At 42.1% G+C, this 26,526-nt stretch overlaps 1 protein-coding gene across 3 annotated transcripts in view; it reads right to left on the bottom strand.

Annotated features, from left to right (window-relative positions):
* The window catches only part of LOC131065551 (uncharacterized), a 247,724-nt gene that overhangs the window by 92,619 nt on the left and 128,579 nt on the right, over positions 1-26,526 (bottom strand). For all 3 annotated transcript variants that reach the window (XM_058000092.2, XM_058000090.2, XM_058000091.2), the window contains exon 4: positions 18,341-18,485. In XM_058000092.2, coding sequence (XP_057856075.2) covers positions 18,341-18,485 — 145 coding nt within the window. The remainder of the gene's footprint in view (positions 1-18,340; positions 18,486-26,526) is intronic.

The raw sequence follows: 26,526 nt of genomic DNA, 5'->3' as shown, positions 1-26,526 counted from the left end.
CCACAAATTATGCTCATGAACAAGCTTATGAATGGCATTGTGTACGATTGGGCTACGTTGCTAGCAGAGCGAATGTATGAGTTCTTGACGATGCAGCATCGCACGTTTTATATGCCCCACTATGCCATAGGATTGTTCTTGGAGGCCACGCGGGAAGCAGTGTCGAAGGCAAAGTTGGAGGTACGGCCGTAGGGACCGTTGGCAACAGGTGAGCCTCCTATCATGTATTGGAGACACCTTGACATTGGGCACTCTTCCACGAAGCGAAAACGGATGGTAGATACGGCCTCAAGGGAACTTGATAGTGGGAGGGAGACTTCTAGTAGTACAGAGGATTCAGAAGCGGAGGACGAGGAGGATGATAGCAGCAGGGCGACTGAGGAGAGGGTCCTTTTTGCCCCACCCTTGCTACCGATGGGCACACCTGTGATGTCATCTAGAGTAGGAGGCACATTTATTCCGGCATTTGGGCAGAGCCGCACGCCAGTTGCACTTGGCCCCATCCAGCAGCAGGTAGCGTCACCTCCGCAGGATCGAGCACCACCTTCGAGACCGGCCCCGGCCACGGAGGCACTTACCGAAGACATGGCAGAGTCGCGTGCAAAGGAGTCACCGCATCGAGTAGTGGTAGATGAGGCGTAGGGATTGAGGGAGGTGGTTGATACGGAGCCTCAGGTGCAATTGGATGTTGTTGGACTTGAGGCAGTGCTGACCATTTCTGCCTCCTTGTTGGAGGAGCCCATGGCTATGGCGACACACACTCCGGTCGTAGAGATGCAGAGAGTCCCGGGGATCCCAAGTACAGACCCGTCGGTAGTGGCTATGGAGAGCTGGTTGACTCAGCGATTTCAGATGACAGTGGTACCACTCGTGGGAGCTGTTGTATTCTCACCTTGTCGAGAGACTTGAGCTGAGGTAGTAGACTTGGACAATTCCTCTAGCGAGGCACATGTACCAGCAGTTGGGAACGAAACAGGAGAGGTTGTCTCTGCCATCCAAGAGCGGGGGGATGCTACACCTCAAGTGGCGGAGGAGGTACCTTCATACCAGCAGGATGCGGCTGTATCGGTTCCCACAGAGACTTCTGAGTTACTCCTTGGCGCTCTTACACAGATGCCACTTCCATCACAGTCACAGCCTTTGGAGCAAGAGGGGGAGGACATTGAGGCCTATTTAGTTGACATGGTGACGAGGGGTAGGCGAGTGGTGGCCATGGCCCAGACACGAGCATTGCAGCAGGTTGTGATGGAGTTAGAGAGGGTCCTACAGTTTATGCGGGTGGGCTGCCTTTGCTACATGTTTTGAATATCCGGGATGGCCGACTACTCAGACGGATGAGATGCTATAGGCTTGTTTGGTGCGTGAGCCCATTGTGGAGAGTCGGGTGATGGCAGTCGTCCGAGAGATTGAGCAGGTCTACCGAGATGCCTACTATGCACTAAGGCGTATGCAATGTTGTCCTCATTTTTGGATTCTCAAAAATGTGACAACCCCTACAAATTTTTGCCTACAAAGTGTCATTTTTGTCTCCAAGGCACATTTTACGAGGTATAAAACTCACATTTGATAGTGTCAAATCATTGGGGGGTGTCTTTGCCATCATTGTCCAAGTTTTGGTGAGTTTTGGTCTTCCTTTTCCTAGCTTTCTGTGCAATTTCGGGTTTCAGAACAGTCACTGCAAGTTGAATTTTACTCTATGGCACGCTTCTCGAGGCGGAAATTCGCCCCATCCTTGGGTTGGATCGATAGTTGATCCATCCCCAAGCTATGTTTCGAATTTTGTCGCATTTCGAGTCCGTTTGCTATGTTTTTGCTTCAATGTAGGGGAATTTTTCGATGATTACCAGTAACTGGTAATTTGTTTTTCAAACCCCCCTTGAAGCTTTTAGGCTTGTAGAGGAATTTTTCTCCAATTGCGAGTTTTTATAAAACTTGTAATGGGGGTTTTAAAACCCCCATTACCAGTAGCTTGACTTTAAGTGTTTAAAAACTTGTAAATGGGATTTTAAAACCCCTTTACATGTTTTAAGTGAAATCACTTGTAAAGGGAATTCTATTTCCCTATTACAAGTAATTTTACTTGTAATTTCTTTTCTAAAACCCGATTTTGCTCATAAAGTGCATTTTTGAGGATTTTAAACTTGTAATTGCATTTTTAAAACCCGATTTTGCCTCCTTGATGAAAAAGTGACAATTTAAAACTTGCAGTTTAAAACCCGATTTTGCTTATAAAGTGCATTTTTGACATTTTAAACTTGCTATTTGGTCAAAAAATCCCGATTTTGCCTAACATGTTGAAAAAGTGAAATTTAAACTTGTTATATCCTCCAAAATACCCAATTTTCATTGTTTCATGCATTTTAAACTTGCTATTTGTTCCAAAAAACCCGATTTGCAAGGATAAACGTTTTTTTGAGGATTTTTAGCAATTTTTTGTGGAAAATTTGTTGGAGGAGGAAGGCGTTTAGGATTCCTTCCTATTTCCATGCATTTTCAAACACCTTTCACGCCACATGGAGGTTAAGATTGCTAGTTTTTATGCTTTATAACAGAAGCCACGTTTTTTTGCCATTTGGAATGCCACGAATCAGCAATGTTATGAATCGTTTTGGCTTGGTATGCTAAGGCGTTGAGGTTAGAAAGAGTCTTGGCCATTTTCCATGCCATTTCTCAAGTATTTGCTGCCACGTTTTTCAGTTTTGGGCATTTTTTCAAAAACGTGGCTAGGGTTTGGGGATTGCGGTTTGTGTTTACTTAAGAGTTTTTCTTTCTTCTTCCAAAGATTAATCATCTTGTTGAAGAAGCATTTTCAGATTGGAGCAAGGTAAGATTTCTTTTCTTCTTATTTCATAATTCTAATTTGTAAATATGTTGGTTCCTCCCCAAAAATGGGTTTATGAGAGGAAATTCCCCATTTTACAAAGAAATTTGTAAAGTAAAGTTGTTCTTCCCCTTTGGAATTTCTCCTTCTTTACTTGCATTTGGGTTTTGGAAACCCGATTGCAAGTAAGAGGAAAATGAGTGTTCTTCCCTTTTTGGACAAAGACTTAACCTTCTTTAGTCCAGAAATCAAGTTCTTCCCATTTTCTTGAAGATGATCTTCCCAAAATCTTTTCATATTCATTTCCATCATCCATACATACCATTTCATCCACTCATTTCACACCTTCATTCATTTTCCCCATTTAAAGTCTACCTGCGGTCAGCCATCCAGAACCCGAAATTGGTCCAAAATGCACTCAAAAAACACTTGTAAATGACTTTCAAAGGTCCAATTACAAGTGCAAGCTTGTAGTTACCCATTACACATATGAAGTTGCATGTTTGTTCTCCACAATTGCAAGTTAATGCTCTTGTTTTTCCCACACATGTAATGCAACTTCCAAAACCCGAAATTCACTTGTGAGCCCATTTTCGCATCAATTTATCTCTTCCCTTGTCAGTTCGGTTTGCACACATGACCTACCAAATCAATGAATTAAGGCATGGGCCTTATTTTGCAAGAAGATTTCAAGATTGGAGGATGATACAAAGAAGAGATACAACAACAATTCATGGTTGAGAGCACATAATGCTTTCAAGACAAATATGGTCATGACATGGAAAGAGGAAGGCAGCCATTTCCCTCTTGAAAAGCTAGTACTACCCCAAGCAAGAAGATAAGGTTGAAGTTCGTTGGACAAGGACACAAAGATCATTAAGGATGCAAATTCTCGTTCTGGTTCAAGATGCCTTCACTGATCCAGAATACTTCAAGTTCTAGCATCTTGAAGCGACATGAAGATCATCACAGACAAAGGATGATGCAGTTAGAGTTGTGTCTTTAGACACATGGAATAGTTTTAGTTATGCATTTGTAATTTTGTTTTGACAAGTTACATGTAAAAGTGTTTTTTGTAAAATGCAAGTTAACTCATTACTTGCACTTCTGTAATTACATGTAAGGCAACTACAAGTTGTGTTCAGTTAGGACTCTAGTTGGAATAAGTCTTTGTTATTTATTTAAGTCTTAGTTAGTTATTGAATAAGTCTTGGTGGTTGAGAGAATTTCTCAAGTAAGTTGGGATTCTCCCACCTTTTTCTCATGACTCCTCTCCTATAAATACTTGAGGGGGTCTATTGTAATTGATATCTTTTGGAAAGCAAGCAAAAACTCTGCCAAATTTACAGCAAGAAGTCTTTGTGCTTATGTATGTAAATTGAAAGTTTTGAAGAATAATAAAGAAGGATTACTCAAGTTTTGAGTCTTTGAGCTACATGTTTGAGTTTGAATCTTTTTATTTCTTCCATGCAAAGTGTTTCTAAAGGAGCTTAGTCTAATCTGATTTGAAGTCTTTGAGCTGCAAGTAGAGAAGATTAATTAAAATAGGAAAATCTCTAGAAGGAGCAGCAAGTCTTTGAGCTTGCATTAGTTCTTGTCTTTGTGTTGAAAGAATAGATTATTCCAGTCTTTGAGTTGTTGTCTTTTATTTGTTGTAAAATTTAGTATAGCAAAGGGTAGATAGGATTTCCAATAGTCAAGTCTTTGAGGTTGATATTGTTGTCCCGTCCCGAAGGAAGTGACGGGAGTCTTTGAGCTTTTAGGAAACTTCATTTCCTTTCTCTCATTTTCATTTAAAGTTGTTACCATTATTATACATTTTCTTGCTATCACTTTTCTAAGGAGAGAAAAGGATATAGGCTTCCTTGAAGAAAGAAAGAAGACTGCTGTCCCATCCTGTTTTTATTTCAGTTTTAGATAGATAGGGGGAGCCTTCCCTTGATTAGGAGAGTTTCATGCTCACACACTATGGTTGAAGCCACAATTTTGTTTGCTTTCACGAGTGTACAAAATTTTCAACCAACACGCAGCATGAGTCTGCGGTCCGCGAGGCTGCTCAAGTCGAGTTGGAGAGGGATGTGGCCAGTCAACAGGCCTCGTGGGCAGCAAAGAGGGTACAGTTGTTGGCGCAGCTTGAGATGGACCGAGTAGAGAAGGCTGACGTGGAGACTCGCCTTTCAGCGGAGCAGAGTGTGAGGAGCCTCGTGCAGCAGGAGTTGGATGCAGTCACTGCTGAGAAGAGCCTGTTGCAAGATCGATTAGTCTATATGACGGCGACAACGGATACGAAAGAGGAGTTGCTGGAAGCCGCGCACATGGTGAAGACAGCTTTGGAGAAAGCGTTGGTGGCAGAGCGTGATGTGACTGCACGTACTCAACAGGTTTATGAGCTCCGCGCCCGCTTGGCGGCCTAGACACCGGCATCCCAGCCTTCTACTTCAGGGACGCTTCCCCAACCCCCTCCTTAGTTTTGTCTTGGATGTATATTTTGTATGGGTTGCATTGTCTCCATTTTTGTTGTTAGTCGTCGAAAACGACTTCTTTTTTGGGGGGGATGATGTTGTCAGGAAATATGTATATCTTATGTTTTGGCAGTAATGTTATTTGTTAGTAGTTAGTTAGCCGACGGGTAGGTAGTTGGAGTCGCGACGGTTGTGTCGCACCCCTTCGGCTGTTATATATTGTACTACCTGCAGGTATTGAAGGGTGTGTTGTTTACGACAGATAATACTATGAACATTGGATACACTCTGAGTTATTAATGGAAAGCTTATTCTTGTATTCATGTTGTTATTGCATTGTTTATTTCTGCATTACTTTTGTATTCCTTCTGTTTACCCAATGAGGCAAACACCATGCCACACCACCATCAAGGACCAATTTCAACATTTTCTTCAAAAAGAGAACACTTGTCTCAGCTGCCAACTTCCTATGTGGGAGAAGGGAAGGTTCACAGAATTAACGAGTACCTCCCAACTTCACGGCCTCGACATATGATGACATAATAATCTTTAGGTAACGGAATTTTGTTACCCACCTCAATATTTTCCAACACGTCATCAATCTCCCCTAGGAAACACTTCTCGATAAGCTTCTAGCACATAACTTTCGTCATACCCTTAGTTTCTCCAGCATCCAACAAGATAGCTAGAAACATTGTGAACACGTGTGTTTACTCTGTGGTGATGGTTCGTCTTCAATAATTCATTGCCCAACACCACTTTCACCCAATGAATAATGAGGTCATGGATGGATTTTAAAATGCATTTCAATCTTTTATTTGACACTTCTACTAGAAACACCATTTGCCTCTTCTTACTTACTAGACGCACCAACATGTCCATCGCTAACCCTTACTTCAGTCTATCGATAGCAGGAAATGGTGACTCACAACTAGTTGACGACAGAGTTAAATAGTTGTTTGCAATTTGTCCCTTGTTGCCGGGAATAATCATTAAGTTATGTTGTCATATTATGTTTATGTTGTCGTCGGTAATAATGAGTTACGGCAGTCAGTTAGTTAGTAGTCCCGAAGGGCAATTGGACGCAACGGTTGGTCGCACCCCTTCGGGTATTATATATTGCATACCATTCCTTCTTAGTATCATCATGATAGTGTTATTTGGGTGTAATGTTATAAGCACTTGATGTACATGGACTATTGAATTAATACAGAGACTAGTTATTTAATATATTTCCATTATGTTTTGTGCATTTACTTTCTGCATTTAATCGTTTACCGTATGTGGTAAACATTTGGCGCCGTTGCCTAGACATACTCGGGAAAGGAAGGAGCGGATGGTGTACGAACACGATGGGCCTACCCGTCGTTGAGATTAACCCAGAGGCTAACGACACGCAAATGGAACAATCGTCGTGGCACGCAGAGCGTGATGGCAAGAGGCGAAGGGGAAATTGAACCCTGTAATAATCTCGACACATTGTTGATATAAATCGTGGCAAAAAGGCAAAATAATAAAATAAAATAAAAAAATTGTGTACATGGTGTGTGCTTGCTATGTACGGAAGTGATTTATGCCAAATATACTAAATAAGAACAAAAATAAAAAGATACAAAGTGACGAATGGGAAGTGGCACAAAGAGCGTTGAATCTCAAACAGAAAATAGAACGAAGGCATAGGCTAAGGCAGCTTGCCGAGGGACGACCGGCCGAGGGGTTGCTCGAAGGGAACCCAAGAGGTGTCACGGAGGTTGCGAAGGCAAAATTAGACATAGAGAATTACACTCTCTACACTGTCGTAGGGTTGCCCGAAGGGAACCTAAGAGTCACGGAGGGTGCCGAAGGAGAACTCTACAGTTCGCCAGAATACCACCGTAGGGTAAGAAGTCGCAAAGAGTTGGTGGAACAAACAAGGCGAAGTCTAAACCTGATCGACACTACCAGAGACCTATTAAAGAACTTGTCCGTTTCGGAGGACAACCGGAGGGAGACGACCAAAGGTGATGGTATGGTCAACGGTGCTGAGGGAGCACAAGGGTGCCCTACGGGAGGCAATTTGTTCGGTTCAGGGTCAACAACCTTCTCCGGAGGACCCACGAGTGGAGGGTCAAGTGCAGGAGGGGGAGGCGGAGGATCACCAGATACAAGCACACAAGGCACCAAAGGAGCGAGACCCAGCGGTGGGATGGCAAGTAAGCAAAAGCTGCCAAAGTTCAACAGCGACGGGAAGGAAGATCCTGTCCGCCATTGCCGCACTTGCGAAACCATATGGTCAGCGAACGGTGTTACCGACCAAGACGAATGGGTAACAAAATTTCTAGCAACCTTAAGGGGAGTGGCCATCGACTGGTACTCAGATATCGATAAGGCCAAAGTCGGCACATGGCCTGACTTGAAGGAGGAGTTCGGGATAGAGTTCCGCCTCCTCAAAGACGACAATCAAATAGTAGCCGAAATCTATGGCAAAAAGCAAAACAAGAACGAGACTGTCTGAGCCTATAGTCGACGGCTCAAGGAACTGTTGGGGAAAATGGAGAGTCAACCAGTGGATGGGTTGAAAAAGAGATGGTTCGTGGTGGGACTGAAACACTCCATTCGGAAGAAGATGAAAATTGTTCCACCAACCTCGTACGAAGATGCATAGAATAGAGCAATGGATCTCGACAGCGAGACCAAGACATCCAAGAAGAAAAAGAATAAGGATAGCTCGTCCGAGGATGATAACTCTTCCGAGGGAAGCAGCAACGACGGCGAGTCGGGCAAAAAGGTGCAAGCCCTACAGAAGGACATGCTGAGGATGATGAAAGAGCTAAAGGTTATGAAGGGAGGTCCGAGCAAGACCAACGAAGGGGAGCTTTGGTGCACGGAATGTAAGATGGATGGCCACACGAAAGGCTCCTGCCAAAAGAAGGCCTATTGTGATATATGCCAGTTGATGGGGCATCCCACCAGGGAATGCCCCTACAACATGAAAACACGAAACCAACAAGTATTGCTTACGCAGGAACAACCAACTACATCGGGCGATACCAGCAGCTCCCAGGCGAACAACAATGCAACATCGGGAGGCTACCGAGATAACCGGTGGGGAGGACGAAACAACAATAACAATACAAGGAACCAGATCCAATACGACTCCAAAGGCCGCCGATGGTACAATGCAAAGCGTGCAGCCAGTGGGGGCGCTTCGCCCGAGACTGCCCGAAGGGAGAGGCCACACAATATTTGTGCAAATGGTGCGGACCGGGAGACCACGAAGATGCCACCTGCCCGAAGTCCGGCATAAACTTGCTCAATATCAAGGAAACCAAAGAAGAGGAAGTGTTGGCTGTAACCCGCGCCCAAGCCAGACACACAATGTGCCCAGACCTGGAGACGGAGAAGCGAAGGGTACGGGAAGCACGGGAAGAAATTGAGAAAGAGATACGAGAAAGGGCGAAGGCGAAGGGTACGGCGAGTACTTCCAGCCGACCGGAAACGGAGGAGGCTATACTAAATCAAATTTTAAAACTAGAGGTGCCTGTGAAGGTACACGACCTCCTCCAGACAATGCCTCAATTACGAACGACATTGCTGAATAATCTCTCCCAACCACGCACCAATACCAACCACCGCACAAATGTTCCTGGGGGGTCTGCAATAGACCCCACGCTGTTGGCAGTTAACACTGGAAGGAACCCGGCCATTGTAGAGATGGGTATCCTTGGCACCATTCTAACCGATACCATCGTCAATGGTGGATCAGGAGTGAATGTTCTTCCAGAAGAAACCTAGCGGAAGCTGGGGAAGCCGACGCTATGGCCATCTACATTAAATCTGCTGGGAGCAGATCAGCATGGAATCAAACCCATCGGGACACTGATGGGCCAGCAAGTTACCATCGGGATGCAACCCTTCATACTGGACTTCATGGTAATCCCACTAAAGAAAAAAGGGTATGATGCGATCTTAGGGAGAGGGTGGCTGGTGGCAGCCAAGGCCACCCACAACTGGAAGAAGAACACTCTGTCTATGGAGAATGGAGGAAGGAAGTTTATCATAGACCTCGGGACACAGTTCGTTAGTGAGGAACTCGCATCATCTTCGGAATCGGAAAGTGAAGGAGAAGGCGACCTAAGGGACGAAGGACGAGGCTGCAAGGAGCCCAACAACGAAGGGATTCTCAAACTAGGAGAGTGCTCCGAGGATGAGACCGAATCATTGAATGAACTCTTTCACTGGTAGATGGAGGATTACGAAATGTTCCAGAGCTACAGGCTCGAAGTAGAGGAACCAGAGCAAATAACAGAGGAGGTGTACCTGCCAGAATACAAAGAATATTGGAAGGGAGACGCCCCAAAACTCGATGACATAGATAATCCCAAGATCATTCGTGTCGGCAACGATTGGAACCCTATGTGGAAGGCCGCAGCCTTCAAAATCTTTATTATTCTTCTTCTTCTTATGTACGGGAAGGAGACCGTGGTTCCTGTAGAATTTCTGGTTCCAGGTCTTCGGATGGCCATTGAAAATAGACTTGCCACCAACAGGTCCAAATTGAAACCCTACCACGAGAAGCGTGCAGGGGACCCGAGAGGCCGGAAGGGGACCCGAGAGTCCGAAGGGGGACCCGAGAGGATGGAAGGGACAACTCCAGAGGCACCGGACCAAAGCGGGAGACTCTCGAGCGAGGCAAACCAAGAAGGATGAAGGGTGATCCCAGAGACATGGGACTCTCTAGACAATTAGATTAGGAAATTGAGAAAAAAAAAATTGAAAAGTACCAAAAAAAATAAAAAATAAAAAAAATCGAGGGCCACCGTACGGTGGAACCACCACGGGGGACCACCATGCGGTGGGACACCCTACGCTGCACCACCGTGTAGAGGTCCCGTACGGTGAGGCCCCTGCGTTGGGACACCGTACGCTGCACCACAGTGCGGAGGGACCCGTGCGGTGAGACCCCGGGCGGTGGGACACCGTGCGATGCACCACCATGCGGTGGGACCCCGTACAGTGGGACACCATACGGTGCACCACCCGTGCGGAGAGGCCTCGTGAGGTGGGACACTGTACGGTGCACCACCATCGACGAAGGTCGCCGGCCTAGGGCGGAATTCAGCGGGTATTCATCACCGTACGACACCAAGCTTCGGGTGACCCCAGTCGCCGTATGGCTCAGCCACCGTACGGGTTCACTCCATCGTCCGGTAGATAACCTCTGTACGGGCTCGAGACATTACAGTTCGTAGGCCTGAAGGAGCATGGTGGCGACAGTTTAAAAGAGGGTGAAAAGGAATAAACGGTGGTGATGGTTCATATTAAAAAAAAAACGACGACCAAGTTTTAAATCACTCGATGGAGTCTAGAGCCAGGACACTGAAAACTTAGAGTGAAGAAGCAGGTTTTTGGCATCTTAAAATATCACAAAAATGATGTGCGCTGCCCCTCGACCCCGCTGGGGGCACTGCCCCCGGACCCCCAGTTTATTTTTGAGCTACAATACACTTTTGAGTTGGGCGAAGGGCATCAGAGAAGGCACGGTAAGTGTTGGGTTGTCCCGTACTGTGAGAAAGAAGCCTACAAACAGAGTTTGAAGGAAGGCATTACAAGAACGCGAAGTTGTACAACACCAAAGAGTTATTCAGTTCAGTTATCAGCCTTTGGGGAGTGTGATGGAGGATTTGAGGTGTCTCCTATCCTTTGTGTCAGAGGGTTGTGGCCACTTCCCGGCATGAATGGTACGCTTTGAGGAACTCGGAGTATGTCTCGGCTGGACGAGAGGTTGCCTTGGTGGATGCACAAAGGACTCGAGAGGAGCTAACCACCAGGTTGGAGGCAGGAGTAGCGTGAGACTTAGCTCAGCATACCCAGGAGTTGGATGCCAAGAGGGCAACGCGGGTGGCTATCGAGGACAAATTGGCTAGGGAGACAGTATCATTTGAGTAGCAGTTGGTGGAGGCTGAGACTGAAAAGCGTGTTTTGCAAACAAGTTTGGTTTAGGCACAGGAGGATTGCGATGTCATAGGAAGCACTAATGGTGAAATCCGCACTTGAGCATCAGATGGTAGCAGAAAAGGGTTTTCAGGCGAGGATGCAACAAGTGTATGAGTTCCATGCTCGACTAGCGTTAGCAGTTCCTGCAGTTCTCTACCTTGGTTTTGTTTAATGTCATCTCTATTTTGTATTAAGTCGTCCGGAGACGACTTCTTTTCTTGGGGGGGATGATGTTGCTGAGAATAATCTTTATGTTATGTTGTCATATTATGTTTATGTTGTCGTCGGTAATAATGAGTTACGGCAGTCAGTTAGTTAGTCGTCCCGAAGGGCAATTGGACGCGACGATTGGTCGCACCCCTTCGGGTATTATATATTGCATACCATTCCTTCTTAGTATCATCATGATAGTGTTATTTGGGTGTAATGTTATAAGCACTTGATGTACATGGACTGTTGAATTAATACAAAGACTGGTTATTTAATATATTTCCATTATGTTCTGTGCATTTACTTTCTGCATTTAATCGTTTACCGTATGTGGTAAACATCCCTCACATATTGACACACTCCATTCTCAAAATTTCGCAAATAAGTAATAATACACCATACATCCCTTTATCTATCAATTATAATCTCTCCTCACCTCAAGACTAAGCATCTTAATTACCGGTGTCCTCTTTGTACTCTTGAACAACTTGTAATACAACAGAAGTTGCTAGATGTGAACCAATACCACTCAAACCCCCACAAAAAATTCATCGGGGAATATATGCCCCAAAAAATGACGTGAATCTATGACCATACAACAATTCCTACTTCATCTACAGAATTGAGCATGAGGGACGGCTTTGATGGCATTGGCAGTATGGTTATGAATGGTGATAATAAGTCTGACCTGACATTTCAAGATAAGGAGATTTAGGTGTCTATACATTGCCTAGATCAGCTATTAAGGAAGATCATAATTACTTTGATAGTGACCTTTTTATAGAGCATGACAATACCCCAATTTTCACACATGGACATATTGGAGAAGAGGCCAAGAAGGGAGCTGATTTGGAGGTGCAAGATTATGAAGACAAATCAGAAATTTTGCATGGAGTTGGGTCTCATAAGTTACATCCTTTGGAAGATCAACTAAGGGTAAATGAAGGTATGGTTGTGGCAGCTCTAAACCATTTTGATCATGTTCATAAGATGATGGCAGGTCTGTGTTGGAAGGCTTTAGGAAATCATTATGGTTTCAAGGGAGCTCCATCTCTTCCCAACTTGCACGAGCTCAAGGAGGCCTTGGTAGTAGTGAAATCAAACTACCTACACTTCCTTGCAGATAGAGATCATCTACTCACACTTGGTGAGATAAACTTTGATGCCTTGAGAAGAAAAGGAGATGACATGGATAAGATTGGTGAGGAGTTGGGCATAGCACACTCTTCGTCATACACAGTAGAACTTCAGACTTCTATTTCATCCACCCCCCAAAAAAACAATGCAATATGAAGATGGCAAAAAGTGGAGACATAGAGGAAGGACTTGGAGGGTCTTTTGATGAAGGCATGAAGGTAGAAGAGACATATACACATGAAGAGTCAGCTTGCAGCTATGGGGCAGAGTTTCTGACACATGGTGCACTTGATTTTCACTTGGAGACATATTGTGGACCAGCACTTGCTGATATCTACCCACTCATGGAAAGAGAGATGAGTGAGATTGAGGAAGACATCACACTTGGGCATGAGGTAAGGGCTGATATTTTTAGGTATGACAGCAGTTCCTTATCTTCATATCATCGTGATATACCACCTAAGAGGATTAGTCTAGGGGCTTGTGATTTCCCTTGGGAGACTCATGTTGGCTCGGCACTTGATGCAGCAAGTACGAAGAAGATGTTTGAGGAGAGTAAAGACACTCTGGAAAGGTATGACAACGGTTCTGATTTTCTGATTTGGAACAGCAGTCATCAGTTTCGACATAATCCTGAGTTGGCAACATGTACTCATGAGGATGATAGTAAGAAGTCTTCTTCTATTGTCGGCACTCATTTGGGAGACAGACATGAGGTCTTATTTGTGTGTCCAAGACACAAGAAGACCAAGTTAGTACAGCATGACATGGTAGAGTTTGCAGCTTCCTTGCTTCAGCGATTTCTAATGGAGGCACCAACCCATGTGTGGCATACACTTGGGGAAACGAGGGTACAAGAGAGCTGTGATTTCGGTGAGCATGATGTCATTGATATCCCAGCCTGCCGTGATGGAATTTTACTCCATAAGTTAATGGGAGATTGCTATCCTACTTCATGGAACATAGACTTCTTTCATAATTTTTGGAGGACAGCAGCTGTACATGATTTTGGAGGAGAGTTGCATCATGTTCTCTTCGTTGGAGAGCAGCATAGGATTGATATTCTATCACCCTATGACCTTGGCGGTGTTATTTGCATCCCCATAAGTCAGATTTTCTGTTTGGAGGCTCCTGATCTGTTCCATATCTCCAACCTAGAAGGAGCAGTTAAGCATTATCCTGCACATATGATAGGAATTCATCATAGACATAGGAGATTTACAGTAGTTAGAGAGTGGGTCTGTGTAGCTAGCACTTTGGGATGCTTCCCTCTCATTATGTTTGATAGATGTAGGGATTTAGGTGGTGACAGGCTTGACACATCGGTCCGTTTGAAACTAGATGAGTTACGCTACCCCTCTCAGGACGGTGATGATTATATAAGAATGGCATAGTGGAAGTCGGCAGGTTTAAAGAATGGTGGACTTCTAATTTGGCTGTGGGATCTAGGAATTTTTATGGATGGTGACACTCCATAATCTTATGTCTTCTTCACCATAAAGTTATATATTTCAGTTTGCTTGATGCTGTTCTGGTCTATATCAGTGACCTAGTTGGGGTTGGTATGTTATTCTTTGCACCTGTAATGGGCATCTTTCACATCCATGGGAAATCATTCAGAGTGGGATGGATAGTTGATGACGGTGACACTATGAGAGACATTTACCTCATCATTCCTAGTGGATGTGAAGGTGTGCTGATTTGGGATCCCAATATTGGTGTAATATGTACATTACTCCATAAGATTCGCAAGGAGTTGCCTCACAAATCCAGGCATGGTAATGGTTGCATTAGAGTTGGCCAGCGGAAGACTTGGTACAAGTGGTCATGCTTCATGGATATTATCATACATCACCAGTTATCAGACAAGACTCTCTCCAAGGTTTTGGTTTTGTTTAGTATTTTGTCTTTGACAGACTTGGCACTCTTGGTCAGTGGACCTATTGGAGGTAAGGAGTCGTTGGTACTTGTGATTGAGAGTCATGTGTCCTTGTTCCTACAGCTGCACAAGCAGAATCTACGGAAGGGGAGCAGAATTTCGGAGTCTAGGAACCGGAGCCAAGTTGAGTTTGAGTATGTATGGCTAGTCGTGCCTCTTTGCAGGCCACCGGAGCTCACTACGCATAGCATGCTCTTTGAGAGTTGCAGTCACAAGTTAAGTAGTAGTGTGATCATAGAGTACTTCATTGGTTGAAGATACTCACCACTGACAGTATTTTACATGATACAGGGTGGCAATTGCTTGAGGACAAGCAATTTTGGGGAGGGCAAACTGCAATATCTCCTTTTCTTGGGCAGTTATTAGTTGCAGAGGTTAGTCCATCACTTGGTCCCCATGGATTAACATGGTGGTTAAGGGACCCTTCTGAGGGTGTTCTATGGCTCTTCAATCTTGTGCTTAATTCAGTATTCCCCAGCTCAGTATTCCCAAGGGTTTTTGCAGTTGGCCTTCAGGAGTATTCTCGGATCACTTTATTCACACTTACTATTTTTAGTAAGTCACTTGGTTATGTTGCTCATACTTACTATTTATAGTAAGTCATGGGGAATCATTCAGTTGGTGACTTCTATATCAGGAAATGTTGGCAGATTGTCATGATGGTCCATTATTTGGCATTTTTCTTGGTTATGTAATTTAATAATAAATAAGGAAATATTTAAAGTTAAACCAATGTTTTAACTTTACATCATTTAATGTTATTTATATTATTTTAGTGACTCTATGAAATGGAGTTACCAGGGGTTAAAAGGGCAACTTTTTCATTAAAATTCATAAAGTGACTTTATTATTCCTCATGTGGCCACCAACTATGAGAAAAGGGAAAAAAAAAGATAAAAAGGCCATCTTGGGCGTAAGGTTTTCGCTGAAGTATAAAAGGCATTTGATTTGCTTTTTCAATCATTCAGTTGCTTTTGATAATTTGAAGAGAAGAACAGAGAAGGTTTTGTAGGTTGCTGAAGATTGGCTTTTTGGGAAGGAAAACTCTCAAGAAGAAGAATATTTGCAGATGTGGAAGATCACTCAAGAATACTCTACCAAAGACACCATTCAGGGGTTTTGCTGGTGCACCAATTGATACATTCTAGTGTTGATTTGACAGAGATTTGTTGAGCATTTCGGGGCAGCTTTTCAAAGTACATTAATCAGAAAATTTGAGGAGTTTATTGTTAGTTCTCACTAGCCATACCATACCTAGGCAAGCCATACCATTCTTGCTTGCAAGGTAATTGTTCCAAGGAGTGGTGTGGGCTCTTAGGGCAGATTCAGATCAAACTCCCACAACAAAATCAGACCATACAGTTCCATCAACAATAACCCTATTCATCACCAATTTATCATCCTCCAGTTAGGCGTTTGGATTTGGGTTGCCTGGTAACCCTAGGCATTGGAAAAATCAGGGCTATTACAGCATTTCAAGAATATGAAATATTGATTTTTGCTGTTAAAGAATGAAATCAGACCTATTGTTATCATATGCTGATGTATGTTGCTGGCATGAGGCGTTGTAAATAGGGTATGTTCCAAATTTACATTTGTTACAATTAAAAAATCCTAAATTTATTGAGTTATTTATTAGTTAGCATTCAGAAGTTGTTCCTTGTTATTCTCATGCATTTCATTTTCAACATATGAAAAAACTATAAAAAATTGCAAATTGCAAAAAATACAAAAAAATAAATAAAAATAGAAAAGACAAAAGCTTCAAAAATATCCAGAACAGGGTCCATGTGCAAGAAGCAATCTTAGGAGCATGCAGTATCTCCATAGAACGTCGTCACACACTCGACCGTAGAGAACCACAATTAAAGTCCAACATCCACGTCCCATCAACAACAGCCTATTCCCATCATCATTAAAAGGTTTTGATCCACCTATGCCAACTCAAAAAGATGGTATGATAAACAAACTTTTTGCAAATGACATGGCCAAGAAAGGGTATCCTGCCATCGATTTGGCCAACGAGTTTCCTTCTATATAGACATGCGTTATTTTGAAATCATCAAACCTTCCGATCAGTTCCCAAATCAGTTTGAGCCACTTCCCAAGTTCCAATTTGGAGTTGCCTTCTTTCGAATCACATTAACATTTATGAGGAAATCACCTTCCAGATGCAATTGGTTCACTTTCAACTCTAACCCACATTGTAGGCCTAACAGTGCTACTGGAAATTTTGCATCGTTATTTGTCGTGATGCTCAAATCTTGGAAAAAGAAACACCCCTTAATGATCTCTCACAACACAACCCACACCACTCATCCCAAGGTTACCTCTCCTCATGCCTCGTCAAAATTGACTTTCACCCATCCTTATTTAGGCTCCTTCCAAACTACATTTTCCCACGAGATGGTGGGAAGATTAGCCTTCCCAACCCCATTAACAGGGGATAATAAATATTCTATATTAAAAATACAAATATTTAATGTATTTTAACAACATAAATATAAAATTAATACATATCTATATTAATAAAATAATAATTAACATATAAGTTACTTTTTATTGTCAAAAACAGATAGTTTGTGATTTCAATACAATCTTCATGTAATAGAAGTGATATGGCAAAGTATGATTAGATGGTTCAAAAAAATTTACCAGTTAATCTACACAAATGTATCATACAAAAATTATAGGACACGTTCAATATATTTGATTATGATTAAAAAAAATTGGTTGCAAACATTTTCATTTGGGTTAAAATTTGCAAGGATTGGATATCGAGGCCACATTTAGATTTTAATGCAACCATGTTTGGAAATCTTTGAGACCAAGATTTTGATGATCCTGCTAGAGCTGCTAAAACATTAATTATCCTCCCTTTGTGTCATTTCACTTTTGCTATTTTAACTACCTGCTTCAGCTATTCTCCTTCTCTACAACATCAGCTATTTTCTCGTGGGCTTGTTTTCATGGCATATTTAAGCTCCTTCACGAGGCTTTTCTTGTTTTAGTTTTTTTTTGTTTTATTTTTTTGTTTTCTTGTTTAGGAGACAACAAGATATGGGCAGGAGACGAAGGGGTCGGGCGGATGCTTGGTCAAAGTGTCCCTACAAATAGGGACGTCTCCAACCAGAGATGCATCCCGATCACCAAGACACATGTCAGGGGGTTGAAAACGCATCTCCCAGAAACCTTGGCATCAAGTTTCAGAATTTTGAAACCCAGGATGCAAGTTCTATTTCAAGAAAGCTCGTTAGCATGTTGGAAAATTTGATAACATGATATGCTCTCGTATTAGACTAGGAGACTTGATATTAATCACCCTATTAGTGCAGTATGACTACCAAGACACTAGACAAATAAATCAGCGTTGTGCTCTTACAGTTAATCTTAGTATAGGCATTTCACATATTGTGAACAAATTGTAAGCAATATAGGCATATCACATTTTATCAACAAATTGTAAGCACAAGTGTTTCGATAATGTAATCTCCATATTATGATATTGTCTCTGATTTCAATCACTCCCTTCTGTTTCTCTAATGGTCTTAGAGTTGCATTAAGATTTTAGAAGCAAAAATACTATGTTCACATAATATTCCATACAAAAATAAGCTTATTACACAATGACACATCATCTGAAAGCTATTGCATTGTGCATCGACTTGTGAAATAATTCACCTAATGGCATTGAATTTTTTGTGCTACAACGCAAACTCTTACTATGCAATACACAGGAGTCGTAGATATCCAATGAGATGTCTATGGCATGATCATAAATATCTAACAAACTACCTCATCAAGTAAAATCACAAGATGTTCTGTTGGAAGAAGTCGTGGCTGACCAGATCCTGTTGTATTTCGTAGGCGACAACCTGTTAAACGTATTTCTCGACCATTTCTCAAGACCCCACGTTCGGGCTGTACAAGGTCATAGAACCTGGACATATTTACAAATAAAAAGGAATTAAAATGATTAACATATAGAGTCATAGAGTTAAAGCAATAATAAAACTTCATTCAATACTAATCCCAATTTCCATGTAAAAACAGAATAGTTCAGAGAAACTAAGAAACTCAGAATCTTAAAAATGGCTGAAGATCATCATAAATCCAACAAAAAACATAGAATTATTGGAGAAATATTTCTTACTTTTAGAAAATGTTATAGTTAATTGTATGGGGCACATGCATATTCATCTGTATGCATAGTACATACATTCAAAATATATAAAGACACACGTGCAATTATTTGTATAGGCACACAAGATGCTAACCATTGCAAGCACTTGAATGTAAAGCCAAAAATGTGGATTATTTAAACTGATAAATTCAAACACATTTGCTACAACCACCATATATCTTCATGGGAAAATAATCAATTTTGTTGCATAACAGGTAATACACTCTTCTATAGAAAAAAATGTTCAGAATCAGACTTGGAAGCATGATCACACTTGCAATTATTTGTATAGACACAAAAAGACACTAACCATTACAAGCACTTGAATGAAAAGCCAAAAATGAGAATAGTTCAAACTTATAGAAAATTCAAACACGATTGCTGCAACCATCATATATCTCCATGGACCGTATTCAATTTTGTGGCATAAAAGGTAATAATCTCCTCCATAGATATACAAAATTTGGGATAAACAAAGAAAAATAAATAGAAAAGAGTATTTAGAATCAGACTTGGAAGCCTGTTCCAGAACATTGCAGGCTTGCATTAAACCATGTAAAGGCAAGGCCACTTATATGACAGACACTAGAAATGATGATTGCTCCAAAGCAGATTCTGTTTAGGTTGAAGTGTTTTTAGAAATGATGACTACTCCAAAGGCAATATCTTCCCTACACATATTTTACTTTTGTACGAGCTGAAACTAATATTATAATATTAAACATGCTCAATATTTATTTGCCAGTTACTTGAGGTCCAATCATTGTTGTTCTACACACCTCCTCTCTTTGAGAAACTTACTCACCTTAAAAGGCCAATTTCTCTTGATAATACTACTAATTTCCTGAAGCCTCTTGGAATGGTTCATTTCCCTACTCCACAAGATATTTCATTATTTCCCTCTTGTTTCAAAAATTCTTGATATGCAATATATTTCTTCATCAGTTTACTTAATACATACATGCTTTAGTAAAATGTTGATAAATATAGATAATGATTCTTTTTCAATATACACAGAATGAAAAAGAAAATTACAAGGGAGTGGTAGTATCAGTTTTCAAGCACTTTTATATATCCTTTCTAAAATGGTGGATGGTCCAGATGGTGTCAAAGAGATTTGTGCATTTAACAACAAATAATAAACTATTTCATTTAAAACTTAGGATTAGTCATTGGTCATGATCTAGGGCCTACTATGAAAGGTAAACAACCAGCTAAATAAGTGATTCTTCCAAACAAAAGGTCGAGATTTTTCACCAACCTGAGGGCATTCTTAAGTCCATGCTGCAAATTTTCATTGAAAATATATTTGGGGATAAAAGATAAATGTTTTGAAAAGCATATAATATTCCATAACACACATAATCCAAGGCAAAATAGTGAGCTGAATTATAAAGTACTTTTAGAAAAAAGCTGATAACAAAAGCAAACGACACTAAAAGAACAGCAGATAAAAATTATAAAAAGCAGAAACCATGAAAAACTGTATAATCTAGTGGATACATAATTCATAGCTATAACCAATTAACAGTAAAAAAACATAAGTACAAAAATTCTATATAAGAAGTTGATGTGAGCAAAATGTTTTCTAAGGTAGAGTTTTTGTTTTTGAAGCAAACGAGAGAGCAATGTATCTCCTCAGATAGGTGTTGTGCGTTGCACACGCTCCCTGTCGCTGACAGGGTCCCCCTTTCTTTTTGAGGGCCCTTTTCTGTCTTCGCCCTGTTGAGTTCCGCGAAGAGTGTCTCGCGTCCTTTCGAGCGAACCCGCGTTCAGTCCGTAAGATGATGATCTTGAGCGAAGGAGCCGGTGATCCGTATGATCAGTTGAGCCCTCGGGCACGAATCCCAAGAAATTGTCCAAGCTTGTAAAATCACCTTGAACGGGCGTGTGATGATGGAGACTGGCGATGTCCGCCAAGTAAAAGGATAGCGCGTCCGAAGGTCGCATGAGGACCCAAAGTTGCCGTTTTTCGCATAAGAATGATGAGAGAGATTACATGATGTTTGTTTTTACAAATTCGCGAGATTTGAATAAATGGCGATTTTTCGCCAACTGAAAGGCAAAGGAAGGGCGAAATTTTTTTAAGTGTTTCGAGGTGCCAAACTCGCCAAAATGCCCAAAAGGGGCGAAATTCGGACCTTAAGGCCGAAGTGGTGAAAATTAGAAAAATGGCCAAAAGGGCCGAAATTCGGACCTTAAGGCCGAAATGAAAGAAAATGTGAAAAGTTGCCAAAATGGCCAAAAGGGCCGAAATTCAAACCTTAAGGCCGAAATGAAAGAAAATGTGAAAACTTGGCAAAATGGCCAAAAGGGCGGAAATTCGAACCTTAAGGCCGAAATGCAAGAAAATTGGAAAGTTGGCAAAACGATAAAAGGGTCCGAAAATTGGCAAAACACTAGAAGTCGCCGAAGTTAACAAAATTGTCAAAAAACGCCGAAGTTTGGCAAACAACGCTTAAGCGTCGAACTTCGCATGACTATGGGTAATATGTGAAGTGTTTAAATTCTAAAAAATTCCCATTCCTCCGAAATCACATCAAAGGAGAAAACGCAGAGGATGAGGTTTTCAAAACGCCTTAGAACGCCGAAAATCGCCCAAGGTGAAAGTGCGTGGAAGTAAAATTGGCAAAAACTCCCATAGCGTCGAGAATCTCGATTTAGGGTAAATACGAAAACAAAGTTTAAAGTTCTAAATGGTTTTCAAAACTCTTCATTTCACCGAAATTCGCCGTCCAAGCAAAAGGGAGAGCCGCAAATTTGGGAGGTGCGATTTCCTTCGAAGTTCAAAACACATAAGGCACCGAAAATCGCGATTTACGGGTTAGTTGCAAGAAAATCTTCTAAATTTGAAACTCTCTCCATTTCCTGAAGAGCACGTAAGGTAAAATCGTGGGGTTTTATGAGCCTTGTAGAGTGAAACGCCAAAAACAACACCCAAATTCAACGCCATATAAGAAAACGCAGAAGTCAGAGTCACCAAGGTGATAGAATCGCTAAGTCTAAAATTCAAAATTGCAAATTCCTTTTCAAACCATAGGCATGAAAGTTTGGATTAAAGTTAACCGTTGAAATTCAAATTGCAGAAACCTCCCATTCCAATTTGCAAATCGTGCAATTTCTCGCCATTCATTTTCACCAGGTAAGTGTGCTTTACCTCTCTCAATCGTCTGAAATATTTACAAATTGGATGGATGTCTATGCAAAAAATTGATTTAAAAAATTAAGTCTTCAAGTTGCATCTTTTTCCGTTTGTAAGGCACCATGCTAAGCAATTGAAATCAGAAATTACTCCCAGAATTAACCAGCAATTGCATTTTCAAACTTAGGAAAACTTCTCAAGCTTTGTCCATTTTGAAAATTGATCCTGAAAATGCTTAAGTGTAAATCCGCAATCGAAAGCTTCATAAATACTTGGGTTTAAATCAATCAAGCTTTCAACTAACAGGATCATGTTGTTTTTCTAATTCGGTTTTTGAATGCTGGTATTCCCTTTCTCTAACCCGCCTTACTTCCTTTATATCGCCTCGTAATCTGTGTCCGGATGTGCAGGATAAATGCCTAAATCGGTGGTAGAATCATCAAAGACGCCTGCTACAGCTGAGACATTGCGAGCATCCAAATCAGATATCCCTCGCAAAGTTGAAAGGATGAAGTATCAATATCAAAGAGGAGGACTGAGGGAGTCAAAAGTTCACAGTGTCTGGGACAGTGACGGTGATACTGACCTAGGCCATATTGATATCCAAGATTTCAGGAATCGAGTCTTCTCCCCTAATGCCTATGGCAAACCTAGACAGATGATGGAAAGTGGCATCGCCCAAGCGACGGGATTTCCTCCAGCAGTGCAAAACTATGAGTTAGTAGTAGAAGTTGCCCGACATTACCAGCCAGGTTCCAGATTGGTGCTCCTCGAGAACATGACCCTCACTAACTTCACTCCTGAGGCCATTGGCGACGCATTTGACATTCCCTTTCCAAACAACCCTATAGCAACGACTATGGACGAAGCACCAGAGGTGTATGATATGAATCTCGCCAGATGCAGAACACTGATAAATGAAGAGTGGTACAAGGAAAGGAGATCCCCAAGCGTCAGGATTGGGAAAAAGACCCCTAAAAGCGACTTTCACAATGAGCATGGGGACATGGTCACATTGCTCAGCAGGATTATGGGACTTCCCCAATCCAACTACTTTGAAGAATGGATGTTCTACTTCAAAGAGCAGGTCTTCACTAGGAAGTCCAAGTTTGACTGGGCCCAGTTCATAAGCAACAACATCCACACCCAGCTGATAGAACTTAATACAAAGAAATACTTCACTATGACCTCCTATTTGGTCTACATGTTCGCCAAGAACCAGCCACTGCCAGGTTTAATAATGAAAGGAGAAATTGGGAATGGGCTTGGTCAGGTGAAGGTATATGATTGTTACCCACAGTTGCATCATCAGGATATAGCTCAAAGAGAAAAGAACAGCCCGGCCTATGCGGTTGGTCAATATGAGCGCGTCAATGACGCCTTCACAATGCGCCTAGTCAGGCTAATGCAGGGAGGATTACACATAAGGCTCTCAGAGCAAGCTACTATTCTAGTATAGAGATACAGAGCCTGGTTCATCCAGTTCCCGAGGTTCTACATCCGGATAGCTGGCTTTGATGGTGCCCTTCTCCGGCTTCCACGGTACCCAACCGACAAGATAGTTCTTATGAAGGTCGCTAGGCAGTCACGTCCGACCGGTAGCTTACTCAGAGACAAGAAGCTAACTAGATTTGCATTCACCATGATCATAGGCAACCAGGATGTCCATCTAAAGACCCCATCTCAAGCAAAGGAATCCTTTGCAAAGCTAGCCTCCTATGGCCTACAAGAGCATTTTCCAAGGAAATGCTTTGATCACGACAATCTGGCAAAGAGAGCCTATGGCAGGCGGTACAGAGCAAAGGAGTCAGTTGAAGATTATTGGAAAAACTGCTCTGATGACTATGAGGTCTAAAGGCGTGAATATTCTAGGCTAAGTGTGCAGCAAATGCGACTCTATGAATATCGCCAGGTCCCAGATCAACTCACAGAGTCAGGGAATTGTCTGCAAGTCCGGGAATTTGAGGCAGTAAGGCATCTTTTGCCAGGCGTTGATTGGTCGCAAGACCCGATCACTGATTTTGAGGCAGTCATGGCAGCCCCAGCAAGATATACAGACCAATGGTTGCATCAGCAAATTGAGCGACTAATTCATGAAGGAGTCCAGTTCACCTACCACTTAATGGGTAGTCTTGATTCTCAGTCCTCCGAAGATGAGGGAACTTCCAGTGCACCTAGGGAAGAAATTGAAAAGCCCGAGAAGAGGAAGAAGGCTAAGGCCAGCAGAGGAACTCGGACATCCAAGAGAACAATAAGGGAAAAGATTCCCATTAGGAGACCAGAGGTCACTTCATCGTCAAAGGACCCTAGTTCGTCTGACGATGTAGTAGAACTAGATTATATACCTGCTCCGCCTTCCCAGAGTGATATTGATGCATTTGGAGCTGATGATCCTCTTGCACCTAACATGTTGGATGCCAAGCTAAGAGCTATTGAATTAGTCGAATCTAATAATCAAGTTGAGGAAGGAGAGATTCCATCCACTCAAGGGATTGAATTACATGAACCCACCCAGCAGAGCCGCCATGAATTGCCGCTCCATAATACTACCAAGGATGACTCTACTGTTAAAGGAGAGAAAAGGACAGATGAGACCCGTGAGCTTGAAAAGACTGAAGAGCGACCATCGCACGAAGGCACCAGGCAATTGTTCAGTGAAGTGGGAGAAAACTCCGCTGCAAACAAAGAACTTGACACATCCTCTACCCCTCCTGTAACGGAACAGCTGCAAATTTGTGATGAGTCAGCTGAAAACATCAAAGAACAGAGTGCAAACTTAACCAAGCATCAGCCCAGACTGTACCTCAAGAATGGTTAATTGTCCAGGCTCAGCGCAAGGCCGCCACAAAGCCACCCATCGATTTGGAGGACATCTTCTCACGTATAGATCAAGCTAAAGCCAAGGGGAAGAAAAAGCCCAAGGCATATTCCAGAATGACCAAAGATGAGCAAAGGAACCATACTCTTCACATCGCCACCCCGCCTATAGACAAGCCAACAGATCAGATCACACTGGCAGATTATAGCATCACGACCTTCCCCATCGGACGAGCCACTAAGGAACAAGAGAAGGAGGAATTCAAGGATTCAATGCAGAACATACTCAGGCAACTTGAAGAAATAACAGCCGAAAAGAACATGTATCGAGCTCGTGCTGAACAGGCCAAGGGATACATCGATCAACTCCTGAGACCATTACACAATGCCTCCGAATCCCACATTCCACCGACGGCATTGGCACAAAGAATCACAACAGAATTTGAGGGAGTACGGGACACCGCAAGGGCCGTCAGGGAATGGATGCAAAGCATTAAAGAAAGAGGAGAGTTAATCTTCAAGGATCTGTGCGAAATGGCCCTCCATAGGGAGGTCATCGTAGTCAAAATGTGTAAGCTGAAGAAGGAATGCTATAACATTCATGAGGCGATGGCTGAGACTTTGCCCCTTGTTAGGACTCTATTTTGGACCTGCTCTCAAATCCCTGCTGTCGATACTATCCTAAGTCCTTCTAATGTCAATACCTTCAAAAGCTGGTATTGAACCCTTAGCATGAAAGACGACATGAGGGATAATATCAATAAAATGCATGATAAGTGTGGTGACACTTTATCAAATGTGAAGGATCTTGGTGAAAGGATCTTCAAATCCATGGTTCACAGTTGGAAAAATAGTGCGGAGGATAGTGAGATGCAACCGCAGTGGGGGGACCGGTTCAATCCCAAGATCGCATACTCCGTAGAGGATCTAGATTTTGCTTCTGGGCTTCAAGCAGACATATCATGTTTTGAAAATCACAAGTCGTACTGGAGAGAGGAGCTGGAGAATTTAGATAGCCTCCTACAAGGTATCCGTTACAAAATGTTCAATCCAATTATGCCGCCAACAACCGAATTATTCAAGTTATGCTTGAGGTTTCAGGACTACGTTCGGGTAGAGCGTGCAGCTGATCGGGATATCTGGGAAGAATATTTACATGACGAGGTTGAGTTCATCACCGAAGAATCTAGAGCTGGAAAAGAGAAAGTGCTTTCCTAAGCTTTTTTTCTTTTGAATGTTGAAAGTGCACTTTTTGGCCAAAGGGTCATATTTGACATCCAAGTCAACTGTGAAATGTAAAACTTTATGTATCCCCTTTTGGATTATTTTTGGATAAGTTTTAATTACCTTTTGGGTAGTTATTACTCCCTTTGGGGTAGTTGCTGATATTTTACCCTCCATTTATGGGTATGGGTACCTTTTTGTAAGGATGAATCTAGGCCATTTGTTTAGATTAAATCTTGGCCATTCATCCATTTTTGAAGCCTATTTAAGGGACTGGTTTTCCCTCATTTTGTAAGAAGTTCATGGATTGTTGCAGAAGCTCTGGCAAAATTTACAGGATCTAATACAAAGTTAAGACTATTTCAAGTTTCCTTGTGAGTGCATGGTCTCCTTCTTCATTAATTTAGAATTTTTAGTTATGTTTCTTTCCTTTATATAGCATTTTCTAAGTAAACATCTGATAGGATCTTCACTGTTCATACCATTAGGGAATGGTTGATTGTCTTTCCTTCTGCATGGTTAATCTGAACCTTTTATATGCTTAGTTCGGTTATTGAATGCTCACTGAATGAATGTAAAAGTTTTGATGTTGTATTTGATAACATGAAAACTTAA

Source organism: Cryptomeria japonica, chromosome 4 (assembly GCF_030272615.1).
Source record: "Cryptomeria japonica chromosome 4, Sugi_1.0, whole genome shotgun sequence".
NCBI classification, from domain to species: Eukaryota; Viridiplantae; Streptophyta; class Pinopsida; order Cupressales; family Cupressaceae; genus Cryptomeria; species Cryptomeria japonica.
Note: the sequence above shows the minus strand (reverse complement) of the source record. Positions and strands in the feature narration are given on the sequence as shown.